Genomic DNA, 25086 nt, shown 5'->3' with positions numbered 1-25086 from the left:
AGCCTTTAAAACTTGACATGTTTTATCTCCGAATAATGTAGCCTACAATTTAACATATTAACTATTTGTCCATATTATACCCCTACAAGGCAGACATGTTGTGTCTTTGAATCAACTACTTTCATCTTTAGTCAGCCAAGTCATTGAAAATCAATCAATCATTGAAAATATTTTATGGTATTTATGTAAAAAAAGTTATGACTGACGAAAGCATGCGCACAATTCGGACTTGAGTCCTACGTCATCATGTGGGCGTCACCCACAACATGAGTCCCTCTCAGCCCCTCAGATCATAAACATTCACAATGAACCCGACCAACGGCCGTGGTTGACAGCCTGGGGCCGGCCAACTATAACCTAGATGATTTCATACATATGACTTATGTTAACTTTGTAACAAACTTTTATTTGAATTTTATCGAGGAAACAGTTCTCACGGAAAACGTCACGCTTCGTGTTAGAGCGTATCCAATTTCTCGAATCCAGAGGCACTGCGATGCCCTCTGACTTTATATCACTCTTCAGCGGAGACCTCGACCTGAATTCACCCAGATCTTTGTATTCTAAAGGTAACACACTTGCTTGTATTCTACGATTGTTTTCCTTATGTGTCTGTCATTTAGTTCTTTGGTATCAAATCCTTCATGTGATTTATTTCTATTGCCTCGTGTCTGTTGACGTTCAGCGAAGTTTCTAGTTCATAAAATTGATCCGAAGTTTTATGGCACACTTACTGCCCTTAATCCTCGAATTTGTCCAGTTATTTTGTCGTCGATTTACATTGAAATTATTAGTCTTGGAAGATTGTGCATACAGTAACATTCTTTACCTACATCACCATTTAATGGACCCCCTCAAGTTTACCCTCAAGTTGAAAGGGAATACCGCAGAGAAATAGATAAATATGTGACGTGGGTCTCTGCCCAAAAAAGTCATTCCGGCATCCGGTTATGAGTAGCCCCAATGACGGGAATTGAAGAATACAAATTGTATTACAAAATTTTCATTGACTGACGCATTGAAGAAAAAAAGAATGCTACAAGAATAGCTACTATTGGTCTATGGGTGTATGCTGATTGGCCATTATAAATTTGGTCCAGCAAATGTATACAATAATCATGTCATTAGGTATTCACAGAGTATCTGTGTCACCTGTTATTCTAGTTTATATTACCAATTATAATTTCAAGGGATGATGTTGTGCACAACATTATAGGATGATTCGATTTTTTTCATTAATACGTACTGCATACTTGCCAATTTGCCAATGTGAGCATTGGCAAATATGTAGTTAGGGTTAGAAAGGAGTGGCATTTCATTTTAGAGCACTGGTTCTAGAGAATTATTTAAATGTGTTTGACTTTGGATAGTATTGAATACAACAACAATTTGAAAGGTTTTCTTTTGAATATTATTGGGAATATGGAGCATGGGCTTACCTACTTTCTCTCTGAGAGGGCTTTTATAATTAGTACTTTTTGAAGATATATTTGTTGATCTGTATCACAATCTGATTATGGAATACTGATGGTTCCTTGTGGCATGAGAAAGTTTTGCTGGTGATAAGAGTTTTCAAACAAAATCTTTTAAAATAACAAAGAGTGCGGTAGTTATAGGTGTCATTTGGTTCAGTACATTGATACAGTTATTGACTATACTTTGGACCCTTTGGGTAAAAAGACAGAACTATGAAATTTCATGTTGAAAATATACCAGGAGTAAATAAAGGAAAAGGGATTGTTTGAAGGAAGTATTGCCATTGGGCCTGTATTGTATTTCAAAACACTAGGCTGACTTTTGTTAGAAAAGTCATTCTGTAAATTAAATAACACACGTTAAGGTAAGGGATCTAATGGCAATTTTCTTTCATAAATATTGAGTAAGTAGAATGCCATTTTATGTTGAATAGAGTGTCAGGTTATCTGAAGACCTGGCATGTAGAATGAAATGGCTCTTCTTTGGACTTCAAAAGCCCCCCCCCCCCCCCACACTTAAATTGACACCAAAGCCATGCCAATCATTAACCATGTGGCCACTCTGTGTGTTAACCTGGGCTTACATAGCACTCCATTAATATTGACTTTGCTATGTTAAACAAACAAAGAGACCTTTGCTTAAAAATAGTCGATTGCCCTAAAAGCTTGTAGATTTCAGATGATGAAAGACTGAAGAGCGCACACATGCCCTTTTTTTTTCTAGGGAGCACTACTCAAATAGTTTTGGTTTCATTGTTTAAAAACAAAAACAGCTTAACCGGAATTTGGTAATGATACCAGTTGAATGTGTCCAAAGGAAATCCTTTCTAAGTGTGTTTTTAATTTAGAGAGATTCTAGCTAAGATAACTGTTTGAATCTCAAACAACCACTGATAGGGCATAATAGCCTTGGTTTGCTTTATTCATGGGAAGTGTAGTTTATGGGTTAAAATCTTTTAAGTTATCGATAGGTAACCTTTTTGACTTTTTCTTGAGATGTGGCCTTTTTTTTATATTGTAATTCAATAATGGCATATTGTATGAATAGTATGAACAATATTTTCTAGATATTTTTGGCTAATGTTTAAAATATTATCTGGTTAGCTAAACGCTTACAAGCCAAGTTCACATTTTGTTATTATTTTGTTTAGATGTTATTATTAAGTAGTCACGTTCCAAAAGTGGCAATAGTAGAACTCTCCTGGTAAGCGTTTTGCTTGCGTAGTAAAATAATCCTGTTTTGGGTTGAAATTCTCTCTGTAAAGCACTGGTACTTCTGCAGAGAAACATGTTGAGATACAGGTAAACACAACCAGTAATATGGGTTGTGGCTCACTTCAACCAAAAAAGGAAGATATAAAAAAGGCCTGGTATAATAAGTCTTGATTTCCCTATTCTTCTCAATCACACTTCCTCTAGCCAGATATAATCTGTAATATCTTACATGTTTTCTTTGCTTTACTTATGTTATTTACCAAAGTAAAACATTTATTAAAAAGTCCATTGGTATCATAAATACACATCCTTTAGAAGAAACAAGACCAAGAACCTAATTGTTAACCTAAAACTCAGTAAATACTTAAGACTAGACCTAATCTGTCTCAAATATTTATGCATCGGCCAATAATTATACTACCGTACATGTTTTTGCGAATTGAAAGAGTTAACAAATTTCTAAAATATACCTTGTTAGCACATGTCAATAACTATGATAATGATAGCGATCGGACAGCATATCTCTCGCTTCTTATTGGCTGGTACTGGATGTGCGATACCCTGAAACACCCAATATACTCAGAGCGTGTCAGTAAGGCTTTCATTATTGAAGTATTTCAATTGGCTTGTGAGAAGAAGCGTTTCGGCTTTCAGGGTAACTTGCAGCTAATGCTATAAACACTGTTGGTTCCACTTCAAGTGTTACTTATTTCAATTTAATGTTGTTGCCAGTGAGCTGATCTTTTCACAGCTATCTTGCTTAAAGGGGATTCTTTTTACAGAGTCACATCTTTCAGAACTTGGATATTGTACATGGTACAAAGGAAATTCAGTCCTCATTCTGTCGTAGACAACTTTCTCAATTTCTTCTTTAAACGTATTTTATGTCTGATGCAACCATCACTAACCCTGTCCTATCTGTCCCTGCATCCTGTTTGCTGTTGTTTATCATAAGCTGGCTCTTCATTCTTATCACTATAATATGATAAAGCTGAGTATGATGTAGAGTGTAATGATCCAAGCCTTTACATATTACATTGGTGATGATGTCATGCAGTCTGGGAAGTAGTGTCTGTGATGTTTCCTCAGACAATACCCCATACTCTATACCTGCAAACTTGCGAGAACGGTCTGCATTGGTACACAGAGAGGGTACTAGAGGGTACTAGAGGGTACTATATTATTCCCACTGTAATAGTAAGATTTTTTTTTTTTTAAATAAGTACGTGGTATTCCCTCAAAAAGATACCCATTTTGCATGCAGGAAATTGTATCCGATATACGTATGTATATGATTGGAGCCAGTTCACTGAAATAGGTGAATCTGTGAATGAGTGAAAGATTGATGTAAGCAAACAAACATCAGATCTATGTACACTATGTGACTTCATTTGCACAGGAATCTCAGGAACAGACTACCGGTAATTTGCTTATTTTACTTATCAATGTGGAACTAAATTGTTGTGTTAGGGGAAATCCAATGTTGTACTAACTACTACTAACCTCTTGAATACAGAGGGCGGCAACTCCTATACCCCGTCATAAAACTCAAGCAGAAGCCATTTCTTAATAGCATTCATCTTAGGAGCTGAGAAAGCACTCTATATTTGTTTCTTCCTTTCCATTGAATCAAGCATCAAGTGTTTGCCTGACCGTGCCACTGGACAATTAAAGTCTTGTTTTTTCTTTCGTTCGGTAAATATGCTATATGAGTGTACGGTGAGATTAGGCATGCGATATTTTTACACTGTTGGCATTCAAGCCAACTGAGTGAACTCAAGAGAACTATGACTAGCTTCTTGTGCTCACTTGATTTGGTCCAAAAAATGAGTTTAGAATTGGCACTCGAATTTCCATCCCCTTTTTTCTTCCAATAAGGAGCTAAATGGCATGGCACTTCTTTAGATCCAAATAATATTTTAATGTACAGAATGCCATCCAGAAACTAAACATGTTTGTATATTTACAAATCAACCTAATCATTGCAAATAAAGATCCTAGTCATGTTCTGCAACCACTTCCTCCACCTCTTTTAACAGAGAAACAACAGAACAGAAGAATAACTAGTATAACCACTCGGATTAAGCTAATAATACATGATCAACACTTTGTAAGTTGCAAAATACCTTTGCAAAGTTTTGCCAGGATGTTTTGCTAATTGATGAAACATCCTGCATGCATGCACACAGACACACAGACACACACAAGCGCACACACACACACACAGACACACGCACTCCAATGAGGGGAGCTGTTTCTCCTGGTGTGGGCCGTTGCCATGGGGTCAGTGGCAGCTCTGGCGTGCGCCTGGCTGTTAACATATCAGGGTTGTTGCAGAGGGTGTGCTGCCCTTTTTAAACACACTTCTTCCCTGCCACAAGTTTCTTTTTAATGTGCTCAACCAAGTGCCCATACGGTTCTTTTTCTCAACCCCGCTCACCTTTTACACAATTCATGCTTGACTGGCTACTCCAAAATACAGCTAACCTGTTGACCATATAGTATGGGCCCCTAGAAAATGTCCTTATCGTAAACAAAGCGAGGAAGACAAAGAGGAGGTGGGAGACTGAAGGGAAGTTACCAGTCACCCTGGCCCACAAAATAATAAATGCCACGCCCCAGGTGCCAGGGCTAGTAAGAGCAAGCAGCAGGAATGTGAGAGAAATGAATGGGAGCGTAAGTCCTGCCTTTCACTTGGTGCGTGTTTTCTTTTTCACCTTTAGTCCCCCTGCTTACTGTATAAACGTATTCAAAGGCATGGTTTAGGGCATAAAGAGGCTCTTAACATATCTTGGATTTTTCAACAGAGCTTACATTACGTTTTGAATAAGAATGCCTCAGAAAACCACATTTTTGATTTCCAGACATCTTTCATCTTTCAAATTTTGTTTTTCAATTCCGTGCGAGTGGAACAAATACTGCCACGCGTTAGAATACAACTTTATTTTTCTTGAATACATTCTGGGACTGTGGAAACACTTTAAACAGGCCTACCAGTGATTCGAATTCTGCTCTAAGAACTAAGTACATATTTTCTGTCGGTGCGGTGGGCACGCTGTTTACTGGAAGGACTTTTCAGCCACTGCACATGTTCTTGCATGTGCAGTCAGTCAATAAGGACTCCCAATAAGAGCACTGTTAAACGGGTAGATGAAGGGGGAAGGTGTCAGAGTATAAGCTTTTTGTACGGGATATGTGTGTGTGTGTGTGTGTGTGTGTGTGTGTGTGTGTGTGTGTGTGTGTGTGTGTGTGTGTGTGTGTGTGTGTGTGTGTGTGTGTGTGTGTGTGTGTGTGTGTGTGTCTATGTGTGAGTGAGCGTGAGAGTGTGATTGTTTATATTTGTATGTTTGTGCGAGATAGATAGATAGACAGTGTGTGTGTGTATGTGCGTGCGTGGGGGCATGAATGCAAGTTAAGCAAACCCAATTCAGATTGAACCAACTCTGCTGGGAACCAGTGTTCCTGCTCTGCCCAACTCTGGGCGGCTGTGGGGCTTTAGGACTTAAGAGGCTGCTGGTTTCAGTGTGTCCCAGGTTTGTATATTGTACGCAGCCAGTGGAAACAATGGTGACCAGGGGGTGTGAGTATCTGATACACACACCAACCCCCGGGACTCAGCTGCAAGTAATTAAAGCTGGCAGTTGGTAGAGGATAGTTTGAGGGCTATCCTCCAACTATCCTGGCAACTGTCGTTGCTGCTGTAAAGTTATAGAATTGTTTTTATAATTCAGAGCATGAATAGGGCTGCTAGTTCAAGTGTTATCGTGCTTGGGGGGCGATTTTGTCAAAATTAGTTGAGAAATCTATTCCTCTATGTGAGCATGCTTATTTGGGTTGTATTATGTAGTGTTTGAGACATTTCTCTGCTTTAAGGTTTCTGATATTTCACAGGTACTGCAAACATGTGTAGCTGTCCACCAGAGATACCTCATAGCACATCTACTGTTTGCAAGTTTTATTTTCCACTTGCAACACCTATTCAAGGGGATACAGGTAGAGAATAATGAGCATGATATATTTTTAGATCAATCTAGATCAAGACTTGAGGATTGGAGGAACAAAAATGGACGCACAAGCCTACACAAAACAGCTTTGGCAACTTTAGCATCAAATTTTCCCTTAATGGAAAATAAGAGTTTCTATTATATTCTGCTCTATTGTATTCTGGTAATATAATAGGTAGGCATTTCGTAGGTTGGTGCTAGAAACCTATTTCCGGTACATAGTAGTACTAGGCATGAATTTTTGTATCTTTTCTTTCTGCTGCTGACAACCCACAACATATTCTCTTCACAGAATCAGTTTATGATCTGCTTCCAACAGAGCTTCAGTTACCCTTCTGCAAGCAGCAGAGCGAAGCAGCCATGAGCCAGACCAGTGGTGGAGACACCGGGCCAGCGCCAGCTCCAGCGGCCCTCGGACCGGGTGAGCTCCCCTTCCTATTGCCCTCTCCCACACCTCCAGGGACGGCTTTTCCACAGTCAAACGCGCTGGTGTGGCCCCCGGAGAATGTGGTCTTGAGCATGGTCATGAGTTGTGTCTTTTTGCACACATTAGAAAAACAATAAACAAATCTAGAATAAAAATACCATTGCCCAAAGTGAATCTCCTTCAAGCTAAAATAAACAGCCCAATAAATGGCTTGCTTGAAGTACATGTTAACAATTAGAATGGGTTGGTGGTGGTTTAGTACAAGAGGCTTCACCTATAGGGCTTTCTCGAAGGGCTTTCAGGTTGGTTCACCTACTATTTTCTTTGGCACACCAAAGCATTGAGCCTGCATGCTCTCACCTCAAGCTTGTTTGTTTACACTATAGTTCTGCTGGCAGGTCAAATAGACATCTAGAGGTATTGTTTTTAACAGGAGTGTGGCTATTTGTGTTGGGTTCAAAGAAAAGAAAACAAAAAAAATGTCAATGGTTAATTTTAGTTATTTTCTTCATTTTATAAAAGCAAAAACAAAAACAAACATCTTTGTGCATGAACGTAGATTTAAATCATTGTCCTCACTAGCACTACTAAAGGTGTGTATTAAAACTGAAAGATAGGATCCTGTTAGAATCAACGCACTAGCAATGTGCTCTACAATGAAACATGAGTTTTGGATCCATATCAAATCAAGATTTAAAACCAGTTATAAAGCTAGCAATTTCACTCACGTGAACAGGGCCTGACTCTATCACAGACTCACATAGCTTTAGTTCAGAAGTTACGTTTTATTTGCAATTCTTGCAAAGTATTGTGCAATGTTGGACAATTCTTGAAAGGTTTGTAATTTCTCCACATATCCCCTAATTGCCATACTTTACTTAAATGTGAAGTGTGTAGGATTTAGTTGCATCTAGAAGTGAGGTTGCTGATTAAAAAAGGGGGATGGCAATTCACGGACCAACTCTTGGATCAAACCTACTTATCTTCACTATTTTAGACTATTAACCGTGCCCTGGTACATAAACATGAGGGACATACCGGTTGTTTTGAGATGAAGGCAGCGGATACATCCGGTTTCACTTGGAAGAGTAATTGTTTCAACAAAATGAAAGTAGAAAAATTGGAATTCAACAGTCAAGTCCTACCTTCCATCCACTAATTATAACCTGTACATTTCAGCCACTGGTTCCCTTGAGCTCTGTTATTTAAGCAATATCACACGAGAGGGAGGGCTGTTTAAAATAACCGCAATCCCTCTCATGTGATATTGTATTCATACAACAGTTCTACATGTGCCATGTATTAGTTATCAGGAATACAACTGATTATCATTTGTTTGTCTATTTTACCTTTTATTCGGCTCTGCCAACACAAATGGTTCCACAACTGGACTGGAACTGGAATGTTGCCAAGTAACACATAAACATTTTCCAGCACAATAACTTTATACTTTGTGATGGTATATATGTTACTGCAGGACAGCTACTTTTTTTATCATGTACATTTATCTGTATAAATTATTGTGCAACCAGGGAAATCAGAGTCCTTTGACAATTCCGATGATTTCACAGCTTCTGATCAAAAATGTAATTAGCGGTTGTAACAAACAAAACCCTGTATAGCGGAATGATGCATGTGTAGTTAAAAGTCCCTGTGCTGCTATTTTCCATATCAGGACTCATGGTATGCCTCTTGTCGAATCAAATTAGGCAAGGCAAGGCAACTTATATATAGCACTTTTCATACACAAGGCAGACTCAAAGTGCTTCACATATAAACATTGTCATACAATAAAAATAATATAATAGATATGTAAAAGAAAACATATGCAAAAATTGAGTAAAATAGATCAGCATTTTATAGTTCAATGTATTTAAGATCAGATCAACAGTGTCTCTGGTACCAACGTCGCGACTCCAACTCGACCTAAAGGAACCTGGACCTTTCTCTGGGATTCCAACCCGGATTCTAAATTACTTTGATTACTTACTTTCAACTGTTGTTTAATACAACGTTTGTACTGACAGTTAGTTTTGGCCATGTTATTTGATCATCATAACTGGACTTCCTATTTTGTGCTCTTAGAAGCGGCTTTGACATCAATGTTTTCCCTTGATATGGAACAATATGTTCTTAGTGTGCAGTAAAAAGCAGAAGAGAGCTTAGAGGTGATTATGAAACTAAACAACCAAAAAGATGTCCCCTCTCTCTCTGCTCTCTACCTTCCCACAATTTTCACCATTGAGGAAAAAATTTACACCTATTTTTGAAAGTCAAGAAGTTACCCCCCAACCAATCAGGGAAGAGATGTCCGAGAGGTCAGAAATGAGCCGGGAGCTGTCTGAAATCTAAATTGGCTCAAACAGTGGTCATTCGCACAGCACATTTCACCTCAGAGTAGCTGAGCGAATGCTATGTTATTTCAAATTTAACTCGGATAAAAGCTCTTAAATCCTACCTACATAACTTTTATAGTTATTGAAATGATGCCAACAATTGCAATAGATATATCAAATGGAAAATAATTAAAATATTAATATTATTATATTAATATAATATTGAAAGACTTCAGCAGGAACTTCACGTCTTAAACGTCAAACAAATGAACATTATGAATTTGGAGCAGTTGTTTATCCATGCAATCCATGAAATATGGTTTCACTGAAATATAATGCATTTCAAAGTTGACATATTCACAGGTACATTTGATTGGATTGTTAACTTAATTATAACTTGTATTTTCTTTCTTCAAACTTTTTTAATACCCTTTTTCATTGTGCTATCCATTTCTTTGTTAATTTGCATGTTAGCAAAGACACCTCTGGCTATTTCCTCATGTAATCACTCGTTTAATCTGCAGCTTGCTGTGTCACCTGGCCTGAATAAATTCAGCTACGTCAAACGGATATGCAGTCAGCAGCAGTCTTAAAGGTCCCATGACATGAAAATCTCAATTTATGAGGTTTTCTAACATAAATATGAGTTCCCCTAGCCTGCCTATGGTCCCCCAGTGGCTAAAACTTGCGTTTGGTGTAAAACGAGCACTAGCTGTTCTGCTCGCCTTTGAAAAAACGGAGGCTCAAGCGCGCTGATTTGGAAATCTGTGCTCATGACGTCATGAGGAATCTCAGCTCCTCCCCTTACTCTGCCTGGCCCGCCCAGAGACGTTGGCCCGCCAATGAGACTCGACCGTGCGAGCGCCACATGTGTGTGTGTGAATACACACACTGTAACGCAAGTGTTTCTTGTCGGTTCTTTGACGTGTCTTTTTCCACAACGAGACTGTCGTGGGGGTTATCTAAGCCATGGTTGAGAAGGAATTGGGGGAAAGGAACTTTGGATTTGACTCCCTCAAGAACATGAACCACGACAGGGATCTTTGCCGGGCAGCGCTTATGCACCTCCGCCTCCGGCGGTGGTCCCTCAGCGGGGCTCAAGCGGGAGACATTCGCCGCCAACAATCCCTTTCTCCTCCATGTCGTGGTTCATGTTCTTGAGGGAGTCAAAGCCAAAGTTCCTTCCCCCCAATTCATTCCCAACCTTGGCTGAGATAACCCCCAATACGAGTCTCGTTGTAGAAATACCAGATACGAGAGTCCGACGTGTTATGTGCCATCACACCAACAGCAGAACGGTTATCCAAATAACAAGGAAATGTACAACACTTGCGTTACAGTCCTGGAGCTCTATATCTAAATAATATCATATACATAGATATCTATATCATATAACATATTGTGTGCGCCTCCAGACGATATTATGAATCACAAACGACTTTGTCGGGTTCTGCGACGTCTCTGGTTCTTCCACTTTCACATCAACCTGAAGTCGACTGAACCGCGCGCTGCCTGCTGCCGGCTGCCCGCTGCCGGGCGATGGTGCCTCGCGGCAACCGGCGGCATGTCGCAGTTCATGTACTTCAGCGAGTCAAATCAAAGTTCCTTTCCCCCAATTTCTTCTCAACCATGGCTCAGATAACCCCCACGACAGTCTCGTTGTGGAAATACAAGACACGTCAAAGAACCGACAAGAAACACTTGCGTTACAGTGTGTGTATTCACATTGATGTGGACGTTGAAGAACCAGGAACGTCGGAGAACCCAACGCGGTCGTTTGAGATTCATAATATCGGCTCACACAGCTTTTGGCCGTGATAATATATATTATATGATATAGATATCTGTGTAGGCTATATGATAATATTTAGATATAGAGCTCCAGGACTCCCGTGTGTTCTAGAATATTTACAGAACACGGCTAAAGGCTGTGTGCGGCTCGCCATTGCGATACATCCACTGTAAACAGAGCGCATGGTGGCTGCAAGCTGCTCAGGGCCACACCCCCACCCTCCTCCTTGACACGCCCACCGAAACAGCGCATTTGGGGGAAGCTCAATGTGCGACTGGCTCGGAGTGGCTGTAACTCTGCACCACGGCTGAATTTAGGGAACGTCTTTGAATACTGTGTTAGTTGCCCACTAATACCTATATTAAAGAATGCATAAAATAGCATGTCATGGGACCTTTAACATTCCAGTGCCTGATACTAAACCCCAGACCTGTCATGCCACTTGAAAACTTAATGACAACTAACAGGATCATTTATAAAATAATGTGTCAGCATGCTAAAAGAAACGCAACGCATACAAAATAAAAATGAAATACTTCATGTTCAGCTTTTATTGTTCATTCGCTGTCTCATTTTTATTCCAGGTAGTTCCCTCTGAAGCAGGGAGTGTCTGCATATAAAATGGTCTGCAGTTCTCTGCTTCATAGGTCAGAAGCTTGTTTATTTTGTCTCTGTGGCTACGTTCAGTCCCGACAAAACCTGTACAGCAAAAATGATCCAATTGGCATGCATCATCTTACACACATACACATAACGCTGGGCTTTCTTGGATAACATTGTCTTACTTATAGGCAATTCTGTAATCAGTAGATCAAATCAACCAAAGGCAAAATCAAAAGATGAGTCCTGACATGATTTGGCTTTTCATCGTCATTTTGCATTGTAATTCCTTTATCTACCATCACAGCTGGAAAATTCCTGCTGTCTAATTTTACTTTGGACTTTTAGAACAACTCTTTCCTGGCTTCACAATGCGTCATGCAAGCAACACACACACACACACACACACACACACACACACACACACACACACACACACACACACACACACACACACACACACACACACACACACACACACACACACACACACACACACACATATACACACACATATACACACACACACACACGATGCAGTAAAACAAAACCCCAGAAAAGAATTGGGTAAACAAAGAAATTTATATACAAAAAAAAGTAAGCAATCATTGACAAATTTTGCTGCTTTAACTGGGACTGCTAGCCGACGCTGTCGGAGGGGTCTTTATTAACGCTGTCGTTGTTTGCTCTGTAGATGCTTCCACCGTCTCCTCCTCTATGAGCGTGGGAGGAGCCCCCTGCAGTGCTTTTCCTGACACTTCCAGCTCCACCATGCATTTCACCGGCTCCCTGGCCCCTGACAAGGCTGCAGGCCTCAACAGCGCCACCGCTGAGCCAGAAGACTCTCGAGCGGGGCCCCCAGATATCCTGGGTGCCGAGGCTGGGAATGGTAACAGTGGGAGTGCTGGGAACTGCAGAGCTGGCTCGGAGCAAGGAGGAGGAGGAGGAGGAGGAGGAGGAGGAGGAGGAGGAGGAGGAGGAGGTGGAGGAGGGAGAGGAAGCTCCTCACAGGAGCAGCAACATCAGATGACCCCTTCCAAGCGCCGCACTGTGCTCATCATCCCCCCGCCGCCTGAGGACCTGTTTGACAACAGCTGTATGTCCTTGCAGACCGAGGCTACCCTCGACTCGGAGCAAAGCAACAGCATCTGGACGGAGGACTCTGTTTCAAATTTCAGCAACCTCAGCTCTAGCTCGTACAACGACAACACCGAGGTGCCCCGGAAGTCCCGGAAACGCACCCCTCGCCAGCGGCCTGGGCCTAAAAGCCTTTCCCTGGACAGTGGCAGTAAGGACATGTTTGACGCAGACAGCGCTAAAGGCCCACACTTTGTCCTCTCGCAGCTAGGCTCCGACAGCAAGCCTTGCCCCATAGGAAGGTATAGTCACCATCATAATGCATAATTCTCTGTTAAATGGTTGTGTAATAGTGTAATACCCGCTAGTCAGAGAAGTGGTTGGATCGGAGGTTAGGGAGTGGCAGGACATTACGACACAGGATGTAAGCTTTGGTGAATCACGACGCAAAGTTAAAGTAAACCTATAAGGTTTGTGGAAGGCTGATTAAGTACTAGTAGAGCGCACTCTGCTGTATTGACTGTTACAAGTCGGCATTGATGTCGGCAAATCATTTGAAAAAGCTCTACCAAAGAATATATATTCAAGGGCCTGCTCTTTTAGGACCTTGACACTTAATGGGCGTCTTTGACTTGCCTTATGACATAAACACAATTTGATCCGAACAGCAGAATTGTGTCACCAGCTACATAAAGACCAAGTGCATATTATGTGGCTATTCAGGGCCTCGTAATACACTTCTGTGTCACAGTTACAAAACATATGACATAAGTCAGACATATGATGCATAATACCACATTGGCTAGTATGACTATATCCACTATTCTAACAGGGAAGATAAAGTTGTCTAATAAATGACCCTTACCCAAGTCATACAATGGTAGATAACTGTTCTTTCCTCTGTGTCTCTCGCAGTGCTACAGATGGACCGTCAACAACTATCCAGAAGGGCAGGATTTTGTCGATGCAGTACCCATCGAAGAGGGAGGGGAAGGAGCTGAAGATCATTGTGCAGCCTGAGACACAACACCGGGCCCGCTACTTGACCGAGGGCAGCAGGGGTTCGGTCAAAGACCGCACCCAGCAAGGCTTCCCCACCGTGAAGGTTAGCGTGGGACTCCTTCCGATAGTCCCTCCTCTATGTGATTGCTATCACAGCTTTTATTTTTACTCACTGCTGTAAAACTAGGGTTAGCAAGTTATTTGTATATGGATAGATAAATGATGTTATTTTTTTGAATTAAAAGTACAACTTTCTCTGATTAAGATAATTGCTCTCCTGATTGTTTTTATTTTGATAACTATAACATGAAAATATAATAGCAATAACTGTAGCTACGACATCAGATACTAGACGTTGCTAATGGGGAAACTAACATAGTCCGGGTTTCAATGTGCCCATTGTTTAAGGACATTATATGCATTCTTGTTGTTCAAACTTTTACTGAAATGAAATGAGACACATTTAAAACGCCTCTGAAACGCATACATGGTGGGTTATAGCTGACACGTTCTCTGTTAATTCTCTCGCACAGCTGGAGGGCGTGAACGAGCCAGTACTGCTGCAAGTATTTGTGGCTAATGACACTGGGCGGGTGAGACCCCATGGCTTCTACCAGGCCTGCAGAGTCACTGGACGCAACACCACAGCTTGCAAGGAGCTGGACATTGAGGGCACCACCGTGATTGAGGTTCCTCTCGACCCCAGCACTAGCATGACAATAGCGTATGTACCTTTCCTCAATGTAAACACTACAACTGTGGAGGGTTCCCTTCGTTTGTATGACTGTGCCAACTGAATAGGATCCTGAACTCTCGTCAACAACGATTAGTTTTCAGCCATTACTCTTTCTTTGAATTGTCTGCATTTATGGAATGCAGTTTGGTGGTGAAATGCACGCTTACCTCTGTGTTGTCTATCAACCTGAAACAATGGGGATGCTTTGGTCTGAGATAACCACGCCCCCCATATTTCATCAGATGGTAATGTGAAATTGTGAAATAAATGTGGCATTCAATGAATAAATGTGAGCCAAAGCTGTTTTACTGTGTCTTATATACACAAACGAAAGACGCACAGCACGACCTCCCCTGTAGCGCGTCACTGCCTTGAAAAGGCAACGTATTCCCGAACCTGACAGTTGTGGTGAATTATGTCTTCACCACAGCATTATGAAATGAAAGTCCCCTGAAATAAATGAACATGGCATTATGAAATAAAAGTCCCCCTAAAATAAAGTAGACCTTTTGAAAAACATCCTTTTTTACTGACGTTGGCGGTTGTTTCCTGCAGGGTGGACTGCGTGGGCATCCTGAAGCTCCGTAACGCTGACGTCGAGGCCCGCATCGGCGTCGCCGGCTCCAAGAAGAAGAGCACCCGGGCTCGGCTGGTGTTCCGGGTCAACGTCCCAGGTCCGGATGGGTCGCTCCTCACCTTGCAGACCCCCTCGTCCCCCATCCTCTGCAGTGAGTCACTCCTGTTTTTTTTTTTCTTCTCCTGTGTTTAAATAGTTCAACACATCGGACTGATCTATTGTTGGTTGTGTCAACTTGACCGGATGGCGATACCACAATGACACCCAAGGGGTTAAAGCCATTTAAAAAGTGCACCAGAGATAGTTGAGCTGTAAACTCCTTGAACCAGTTAATATTTTGAATGATTAACCAATTGCCCTTTTGAAACGTGCGGTTTAACGTCTTATGTTTGACCTAGCCCCGGGACGGGATGACATTGTCTTTTGATGTCAGAGACAATGTGAGTAGTTGGCTCTCAAGGGTTTAGGGTGTGGTCTCTTTAAAGAAAAAACGAAACAGGAAAGACTGCTGTGAGCCAGAAGAGAGATCTTTTTTGTGTGTGGATATGGAAGAGCTGTGTGTCGAATAAAAAGAAAGGAAAGAAAGAAATAAACAAAGGTGCATTGATGTCCATTGTTTACAGACAGCCAACACGCAATTGAAGGAAATATCGTTCAACAAGATATTTATTTGGGAATGTATAAATGTGTGTGTGTGTGTGTGTGTGTGTGTGTGTGTGTGTGTGTGTGTGTGTGTGTGTGTGTGTGTGTGTGTGTGTGTGTGTGTGTGTGTGTGTGTGTGTGTGTGTGTGTGTGTGTGTGGTTGGAGAAGGAGGGGCCGGGGCTTGTTTCTAACAACAACATTTGAACAAGCTCAAAGAGAACGTGGAAATACTACGCTTCTACAGCACTTCTATAAAATGAGTTACCTGTGTTTCCAATATTTCTCAGAAAAGGGCCATAGATTCTTAAAGGATAATACCGGTCTTTGTGATCAAACCACCATAGCCCCCGGCTCCACTTAAACATCTGTTACCAATATAATGCTAAATGACTTTGTTTTATCATGAGCACGCTCTTGCAACTAGTGTAAACAGAGGCCTTTAGCACTTTTGTCTTTTGGAATCAATGCATGTCGTATCAGGACGTTTTTGAACGACGCGTACCCTGAGTTTACACAGCAACATCTTGTCACGAAGACCCATGTGCTACTGCTATAGTTTACCTCGTTGACAGGCACGTTCATGCTAACCGCATTTCGGCAGAATCAGTCATTTTATCAAACGATATTGGTAACGTATGTTTTATTGGAGCCAGGAGACCGTTATGAGATCTGATCACCCAGAAAGTATGGTCCTCTGAGGCATTCTCTAATTGTATACTGCAACGCAATTGTTCGCTGCACTGCCTTGTCTTGACATGCATGTTACTAACACAATGCCTATTTAGCATTTCCCAGCTTCATGGTATACATAACTGTGTGGTCCTAGAAAAGCCATAGGTTAACCATATGTCCTGGTGTTCTGTCTGCAGCCCAACCTGCAGGGCTGCCTGAGATCCTGAAGAAGTCACTCCACAGCTGTTCAGTGAGGGGAGGGGCGGAGGTCTTCATCATCGGCAAGAACTTTCTTAAGGACACCAAAGTCATTTTTCAAGAAAATATATCCGGTAAGAATCGGATGTATTATTATTATTGTAGTATTGCCTGTTGTCTGTCTCTGTCTTTGTCTGTAGTGTGTCTGTCTGTCTGTCTGTCTGTGTCTCTCTCTCTCTCTCTCTCTCTCTCTCTCTCTCTCTCTCTCTCTCTCTCTCTCTCTCTCTCTCTCTCTCTGTGTGTATGTGTGTACGTGTGTAACATAATAATAACTAATAACAGCAATCAGAATATTACATTTATACTCTTTCCGTTTCAGATGAGAACTCCTGGAAGGAGGAGGCTGAGATTGACATGGAGCTTTTTCACCAGGTAAACAAGGCACGCATTCTTTCAGGTCCCAGACAATTCATCTCCTTACCCTGAGAATATTAGTAGCAGTAGCCAGTTCAGCATTGTAAACAAGCTTAGATGTAATCATCTTAAATGGCTACTGGTACCAAGGTTTCAGTGGTTTCATTGTGTTCTGACCTAATTATGCATAGCCTTAGAGGCTGAACGGAGTTTCAACAATCCATCTCAATCTAAGCTGAATGGTCTGGTCCAAATGACTGTTGGCACAATCATGCAAAGTTGTGAGAAAAAAAAAAGTTGTGTTTTGGGATTATATCAATATAAATCATAGATATGTTTTGAATATACAATTATATTTTATTATAGATTATTACTTAAAGTGAGTAATTTAATTCTTTTTTCTATATGAAGTGTTTTTCAAAATCTGTAATTAACTTATTTCTCTGAATTGTTATAGTTGTTGCTTTTGCATGAAAAATATATCCGGTACCCCCGTGAAATAAGCACCTTCTAATCTGACTATTTGTGTTTTTTTCTCTTCGGCTTTGTTCTACACATATGATACAACTCCTGCCAGAATCACTTGATAGTGAAAGTTCCTCCATACCAGAACCAGGACACGTCCTCCTCAGTGTGCGTGGGTATCTATGTGCTGACTAACGCTGGACGATCCAACGACGTGCAGCCGTTCACCTACACCCCAGACCCTGGTAGGTTGGGTGCACCTACTCCTGTTACAATCTTCTAAAACTCCTCTTTAAGGATGTTATTTGGAAACATATCTGCATTACTCTCTCTCTCTCTCTCTCTCTCTCTCTCTCTCTCTCTCTCTCTCTCTCTCTCTCTCTCTCTCTCTCTCTCTCTCTCTCTCTCTCTCTCTCTCTCTCTCTCTCTCTCTCTCTCTCTCTCTCTCTCTCTCTCTCTCTCTCTCTCTCTCTCTCTCTCTCTCTCATAATACAACCAGGATTTTATCATTTATTTAATCATGTTCTTGCAGCCAAAAAGGATGTTTCCGTCAAAAATGAGCGCTCCTCTCCAGTGAAGCCTTGCCCCTATGAAGGAAAAGTTGAAGGTGATTAAATGCATCCAAATCAGTGTCAGTGTCAATTATAAGTAAAATAATTGTATTTCTAATTTGTATTCCCTACTAACTTACATTGTATATTGCTTCACAGCTTTAGATCCCAGTTCTTTGATGCTGCCCCATGTGAAGAGAGAAGACATCACACCGATGGATGTGTCGAGCAACCTCACTCATACCAGAGTGTTTAAGGTGGTGCATTTGTTTGGGACTATCGTACTATTGTTACGTGAAACTGTTACCTTTAATTGGTTGTGAAATAATGGCGATTTCATTGTGTGCAATGCTACACAATATTGAAAAAAAGTGATCAAATGAACAGAACTGTTAGATATACATGTGTAACATGTATATTTACATTTGGGGCATTTAGCAGGTGATTTTATCCAAAGTCACTTAAAACAAGTACATTTGTCATAAGAAATTGAAAAATATATATCTCTGTCTGTGCATTACGAATGTTACCTTGGGTTAACCCGTTCCCCTTAAACATCAAAGACAGCTAGGATAAGGAAATAACATATATATATAGCTATAGATATAGCAACATATATCCCCATCACTTGACTGTGGACTAAGAATGACTTTGTTCCTTGAAGTCTTGAAATAAGGGCCCTTCTAAACATGCTGTCTTGTTGTTTTCCAGCCGCCCACTGACATGATGTGTCAAGCCAGGCAGAGCACAGACATCCCGCCCTGCCGCCTCACCAACAAGGTGTTCCCCGTCCTGCCTCAGAACGTGGCCGGAGACGGGGACAATGTGGCGCCTGCGGCGGCCGTCCTGCAGAGCCAAGACCTCTCCAACGCCAGCGGCTTCGCTGTGCCCGCGGAGTCTCTGCTCCAGGCGCCGGGGGCGCCCCAGCCTTTCCGCATGGAGCCCAGAGAGAGGCGCTGCCCCAGCCCCGGGCCGGTGGGCCGACTGCGTAGGGAACCGGCTTCCCAGCAGCAGCACCGACTGCCCCTCTTGCCCCTGGAGGAGATCGAACAGGCTGTGAGGCAGCTTCAGGCCACCGGGTTCTATAGGCACCCGCTGCAGTCTGACAACGCGATGGCCGAACAGCAGCAATGTCAACAACACATTCAGCAGCAACAACAACAACAAATCCAAAAGCAACACATTCAACAGCAGCAGCAGATCCAAACACAACACATTCAACAGCAGCAGGAGATCCAAAAACAACACATTCAACAGCAGCAGCAGCAGCAACAACTGCAGCAACTGTATCAGTCACAAATCCCCATGGAGTGCACCATGTTTCATGGCACCTCGAGGGGGGACAACGCCGAACAGCAGGGCTCCCCGCAGGGGTCGGTCCCAAACCGTGGATCCCTGTTCCAGCAGGCTCAGCAGCAGACAAGTGAGCAGCTCCTCCCTCTTCAAAGCAGCTTCCTGCAGCAGACCCCCTCGCTCCCCTCCCCGCCGCGGTTCCACAGACAAAGCTCCATGGCGGAGGCCCGCGATCCGCCCGCTGCGGTGTTTCACGCTCAGAAGGCCTCTTGCGCGCAGGAACACCTGCAGGCGACGCTCTTCCCGAATAACCTGACCGCGCTGAGCGGCAGCAGTCTGGCTCCGGAGCAGCAGCAGCAGCCCGCCACCTCCTTCCTGCCCCAGACGTCCTTACCATCGCAGCCCCAGCAGCAGCAGCAGATGGCTTTCCTCAACGCGTTGCAGACCACGGTCCCAGAGCCCCAGCCCGTGTTCCAGGCTCAGACCCAGCTCGCCCCCATTCAGCGGGGGACCCCTATGGAGCAGCAGCAGGCAGCCCAGCCCCAGACGCAATCTCCCCAGCAGACCTTCCAGAATATACCCCTGCATCCCGTCGCGAGCACCCTCTCCCCGGGCCAGCAGCAGCAGCAGCAGCAGCAGCAGCAGGCCGGGCTGCTGTTCCACACCAACCCCAACCTGTCCAGCCAGGACCAGCCCTCCAGCCTCCTGTTCAGCGGCCAGGGCCCGATGCCTCCCTTGAGCAGCAGCAGCAGCCTCTCTACCCAGCAACCTCCGAACCCCGCGCTGCTCTTCTCTCAGGCCAGCATGGTGCCGGTCGGCCAGCAGGACCGCTCAGAGCCGATGGCCCTGGGAAACCCAAGCCAGCAGCGGCAGCAGGTCCTATTCCCCCAGCAGCCGCCGCCGCCGCCGCCGCCGCAGCAGCCCATGCAGCAGCCCATGCAGCTGGGTGGCAGCTCTCAGAGCGCCCAACAGCCGCCCGTCTCCATCTTCATCCCCCAGGCCAACATGGCCGCCTTACAAGGGGGCATGGCTGCTCAGGAGCTTCCTCCGGCCACCATCTTCTCCTCCCAGAGCGCTGCCGCAGGCCTCCAGGCCACCAGCTCGTCCCCCCCCGTGAAGCAGCCAGGCTCCCTGTTCCAGGCGGCGGTGGGCGGCGGGGCCCGGGGCCAGCCCAGTCACCCTCAGCAGCCCCCCGGCCTCTTCCTCTTCGGAATGGAAAATGGTAAAAAAAACAAAAAAAAAAAACAAACAACAAACGGGGAAAAGACGCCTCTTTCATGATAGAGACATGATGACGAGATTGTAATGAATTGAGACGATGTCCGTGTGCTACACTGATCCGATCTTTCTCCCGCGTCTGTCCCGTCCCATACAGAGTGCAGCCAGATGATGAATGCCCCCGGGACCTCCCTGTCGGATCACATCATAGCCATCAGTCAGTCGGGCCAGAACCAGAGGGAGAGCGAGGCACACATCCAGTCCCTTTTCATTCAGTCTTTGTCCGAATCTGGGACGATCCAGAATACCATGGCCTCGTCGCAGAACATGGAGAAAATGGAGGATCTGTTGATCAGCTTGCAGCAGGAGCCAGGGAACAACTTAACACGCTCCTACTAACACACAGGTTAGTTTGTACTTTCAACAAATCTGTGGCTCACAATATTTTTCTTAATTCTGCTTAAGCCATTGTGCTGTCACTTTGCATGGTGTATAATAAGGATTGTTTTTCCTCACTAAGACGGTTCCCTCTTTTCTTTCTTTCTTAGGTTCTGTGAGGTAAAAGCTGTGAAACGTGAACTGGATGATGAGCATTTGTATTTGTTGGAGCATTCTTTCGAAGGAGGATCCTCATAATCATACTCGTGAGCAGCAAGGGGCGCCATAGGCTATGTGTGACCCTAGACCCAGGTCTATTGCTAGGCTGCGCCTTTTTATTTTTTCAGTCTCCATTCTTCAGCTGCCATTCTTCAAATATCTAACATTCACAGATCCTCCCTGCAGGACATCAGGACACCGATACCTGCTAACACTTTCTAGCATCTACACACATCCAAAATACTTTTATTACCGATGAGAAGATTGTGTTTATTATACATGAATCTACATTTGCATTGACGATTACAAAACTGAGGTGAAAATATGTAAACGTTGTAGGCATTATAAGCACATCATGGTGCTCTTTGCAATGGCAGTGACTCTACTAATACTGTATTTTATTTACAATTGACTGCATTTATACTGCAATCGAAAAATGTAGGTTTTGAGAAAAAATTGTATTAATAGGAAACAAAGCTATTATTTTTACCTAAACCTGCACTATGTACGTTTTTCCCATTAGCAGCCTGTAGTGGCTGAAATTGACGCTACAATTAAAGCTTTATATTTTTCAGACAACCAGCCCTTTTAGATTTGGCAAAATATGACCTGAATAGAGAAAGTATTACAGAGGAAAATTACTGAGATGGATCACTATTTTGGAGAAAAAGTCTATTTCAGTAAATAGTTGCTGTAGAAAGGAAAAAAAAGTCTACGTATAGTACATAGATTTGAAATACACCTTTTTACAGATCTATTATTCTACTGAATGCATTTCTCTCACTGTATAAGCATCTACTGCTTTGATGATCGTTCTCAAAGTTATTAAAATAATTAATTGGATTCAAGCCAAAGTGAAGTTTTACAGCGAGATTTTAATCCAACTATTACTACTACTATTACTATCATTTCAACCCCAATATTTAAATATAATATATATTTATTATATTTATATATTGCCTATATAATTATATATATAACTATTTTTTATGAGAAAGCCTTTTTAGAAATAATCTAAATTAACATATATCAGAGGTGACAATGTCACCTGGGTCAATTTATAGCAAAAAGTTTAAACTAACTATATCTCTATAGATGTAAATGTATTTAAAAGGATACTGTACGTGTGGTTATTGTACGTTAATAGTGAAATATCAAAGTTATATCACATTGTTGAATGTGTTTGTGTTGCATGATACTGCGTCAGGAACGCATCAAATTGGAATAGTATTCTATTTTTTAGAAATATTATACTGGATTTGTTTCGATAAAATTAATTAAGATTGTTTGGTTAGATTTACCTTTTTAAACAGTTTTTATGTTCTGGTCAAATATGCCCACCACAAATATTGTTTTTAAAATCTTGTATTATACTTCATGATTCCGAGTAGGCCTTGATAAGAAAAAGTTGACAGTACCTTTGTTTTGATTAAGGCCAGTTTTATGGCTTGCATGTTTGTTTATTTGTTCTTGTTGTATTCTATTTTATTTTAAGGATTCTCTTTTTTTGTCTGGACTGTGTAAACAAAATGGTTAAGATTCTCATTGCAAGATATCCATCTGCTAACTGTAATTGTTTATTAGCGCATTGTGGGATGGGAACCATCTTTTTGTGTTTCCTACAGGCCATGTAATGCATGTGCTGTAACTGTTCTCTGAGTTCAACTGATCTCTGAGGATGGTTCCACTCTTTCAGTCCATGTACTGTTTTTGCTGTAACAAGGAACTGATCTGTGATGATGGTTCAAGAATGTATCATTGTAATGGTCTACATTTCTATAAGTACTGTATGTAGGAAAAAGGTTAAACTCATTCAATTGTATTGACTCTTAAAAGTGACCTTGTAATAAAGAGGATGCAATATCTATTTTGTAATGTGACTGGTTAGGTATGGTTTGACCACATTGTCTATTTTGACCTCTATTTCTTGAGCTCTCCTTTTGGGTGTGTAATGGGACCGTCGGTTTTACACATGTGACATTCAGCTATTATTTTGCTGTGTAATATCTATTCTGTGTTACACAATAATATTTATATGTAATTAAATTGACACCAGCAATGTGATTTATATGGCATCTGTCAAAACTCTTAAAAGTCGGGTTCACACCTTCTTAAAAATCGTGTGTACACTGAGATTTTTCTTCATTTACTTCATAAAACCACCAGACTGACTAATTTTCAAATGATTGGAGAGATTTTATTAATCAACCTCTCGTTCTTTGAGAGTTCCAATCATAATTTTTGGAACTTCAATGATAATCGACAATCCAATTGTGACTCCTAGATGGAGTCTCTATGCTTAAATTCTATATCTAAGTTTGTATCAGGTTACTTAAGATTCTAGGTTCACATTCGATTGGTAAGGAGTTTGTAGCTTAATACATCATAATTATTAATGAGACCTCCAACCCACACAACAAACACATGACCACGACTTGAGAGAATAAAGTTATGTATTTATAAAGATACTTTCAAGAAATGAATTGTATTCGTTCTTTCAGCAATATAGTAAACCAGATAAATATAGACCCAAAACTGAAATGAAACGGTACCTTAGCTGCACTAAGTAATTCAAATAAACCAAAAATGTATCCCACATGGGACTAGAAACAACATGAAATTCAGTGCTTCAGAATCTTTAGTTCCTTCCAACTGTACATTTAACAGTGTTTACCCTTAAAATATACCTAATTAACTATTTAGTCAATGTTAGTTAAAATCAGGGCTGTGCAGAGACCTTTTCAGAGGCAGGGGCTCTGATTCAAAAAAAGGGCACATGGAACAAGATTTGTTAACAATATATGTCATCTTTATTTGAAATAATGAATTACCCTTGTTCAAACAGAATGTTTTGCATAATCTTACATACAATCTCACATAGTAGTATCCATATCTCTACAGACAATGTGACATTTAACATAATACTAAATCCACAATTTAACCTAAATTTACAACAAAAAATGAAACATGGGGCCTTACATTACATTTACATTTACATTTAGGGCATTTAGCAGACGCTTTTTTCCAAAGCGACTTGCAATAAGTACATTTGTCATAAGAAGTGAAACAATATATCGCTGTCAGTACAGTAAAGATGTTCATAGAACCAAGTGCAAGTACTAACAATCGCTAGGCTAACCCATTCCCTGTGAACAGCAATGCTAGCAGCTACTGCAGATGTTACACAATTAAGTAGTATGAATAAGTACAATGCAGATAAAGTGTGTACAATAAGTGCGTACATTAAGTGCCAGGACGTACAACATATAATGGTGACCGGAAGGGGCTGAGTGGCTATGCAGAGTCGAACTGAACTCTGAACAGGTGAGTTTTGAGTCTTTTGTGGAAGCTGGTGAGCGACTCTGCGATCCTGACATCGGCAGGGAGCTCGTTCCACCACCGAGGTCCCAAAACAGAAAAGTTGTGACTTTGTTGATCGACCTTTGCTTGCTCGATGGCGGTACCAGACGTCCAGCTGAGGTAGTCGAGTGGACGGATCGAGCTGGGGTGTGTGACTTTACCAATGCTTGGAGGAAGGCAGGGCCAGTTCCATCGACTGCCTTGTATGCCAGTACCATAATCTTGAATCTGATGCAAGGTACTACAGGGAGCCATTGGTGGTCCCGGAAGAGGGGGGTCACATGGGAGAACTTCGGTAGGTTGTACACGAGGCGCGCTGCCGCATTCTGGATGCGCTGCAAAGGTTTAATCGCAGAGGCAGGGAGTCCAGCCAGGAGCGAGTTGCAGTAGTCGACGTCTGCCAGACATTCAGATATGCGTGTTGCTATCAGGGC

At 42.1% G+C, this 25086-nt stretch overlaps 2 protein-coding genes across 4 annotated transcripts in view; both read left to right on the top strand.

The window, feature by feature from the left end:
• The first annotated feature begins 284 nt into the window (after positions 1-284).
• nfat5b (nuclear factor of activated T cells 5b) lies at positions 285-23157 on the top strand. Of its 3 annotated transcripts, none has more exons than XM_060071872.1 (14): positions 285-569; positions 7014-7115; positions 12544-13228; positions 13842-14031; positions 14462-14652; positions 15220-15392; positions 16754-16888; positions 17134-17186; positions 17746-17878; positions 18166-18240; positions 18344-18441; positions 18896-20699; positions 20853-21101; positions 21244-23157. In XM_060071872.1, the coding sequence occupies exons 1-13, from the start codon at positions 497-499 to the stop codon at positions 21092-21094; spliced, it is 3954 nt and encodes a 1317-aa protein (XP_059927855.1). In that variant the 5' UTR covers positions 285-496; the 3' UTR covers positions 21095-21101; positions 21244-23157. The 3 variants fall into 3 exon arrangements, with proteins under 3 accessions (XP_059927855.1, XP_059927854.1, XP_059927856.1); XM_060071871.1 differs by having other exon boundaries at positions 6987-7115; XM_060071873.1 differs by lacking the exon at positions 285-569 and adding an exon at positions 11834-11896 and having other exon boundaries at positions 6982-7115.
• The window catches only part of rpl13 (ribosomal protein L13), a 33568-nt gene continuing 28496 nt past the window's right edge, over positions 20015-25086 (top strand). The window contains exon 1 of the mRNA XM_060071909.1: positions 20015-20026. The gene's annotated coding sequence lies outside the window, so the exon portion shown is untranslated. The remainder of the gene's footprint in view (positions 20027-25086) is intronic.

This window comes from Gadus macrocephalus, chromosome 14, assembly GCF_031168955.1.
Source record: "Gadus macrocephalus chromosome 14, ASM3116895v1".
NCBI classification, from domain to species: domain Eukaryota; kingdom Metazoa; phylum Chordata; class Actinopteri; order Gadiformes; family Gadidae; genus Gadus; species Gadus macrocephalus.
This window is presented reverse-complemented; position numbering and strand designations above follow the sequence as displayed.

Coding starts and splice junctions, on each gene's coding strand:
- nfat5b (XM_060071871.1), top strand. CDS start 497: ATGCCCTCTGACTTTATATCACTCTTCAGCGGAGACCTCGACCTGAAT. Junction 15,393..16,753: donor CTCGTCCCCCATCCTCTGCA/GTGAGTCACTCC, acceptor TTCTGTCTGCAG/CCCAACCTGCAGGGCTGCCT. Junction 17,187..17,745: donor ACATGGAGCTTTTTCACCAG/GTAAACAAGGCA, acceptor AACTCCTGCCAG/AATCACTTGATAGTGAAAGT.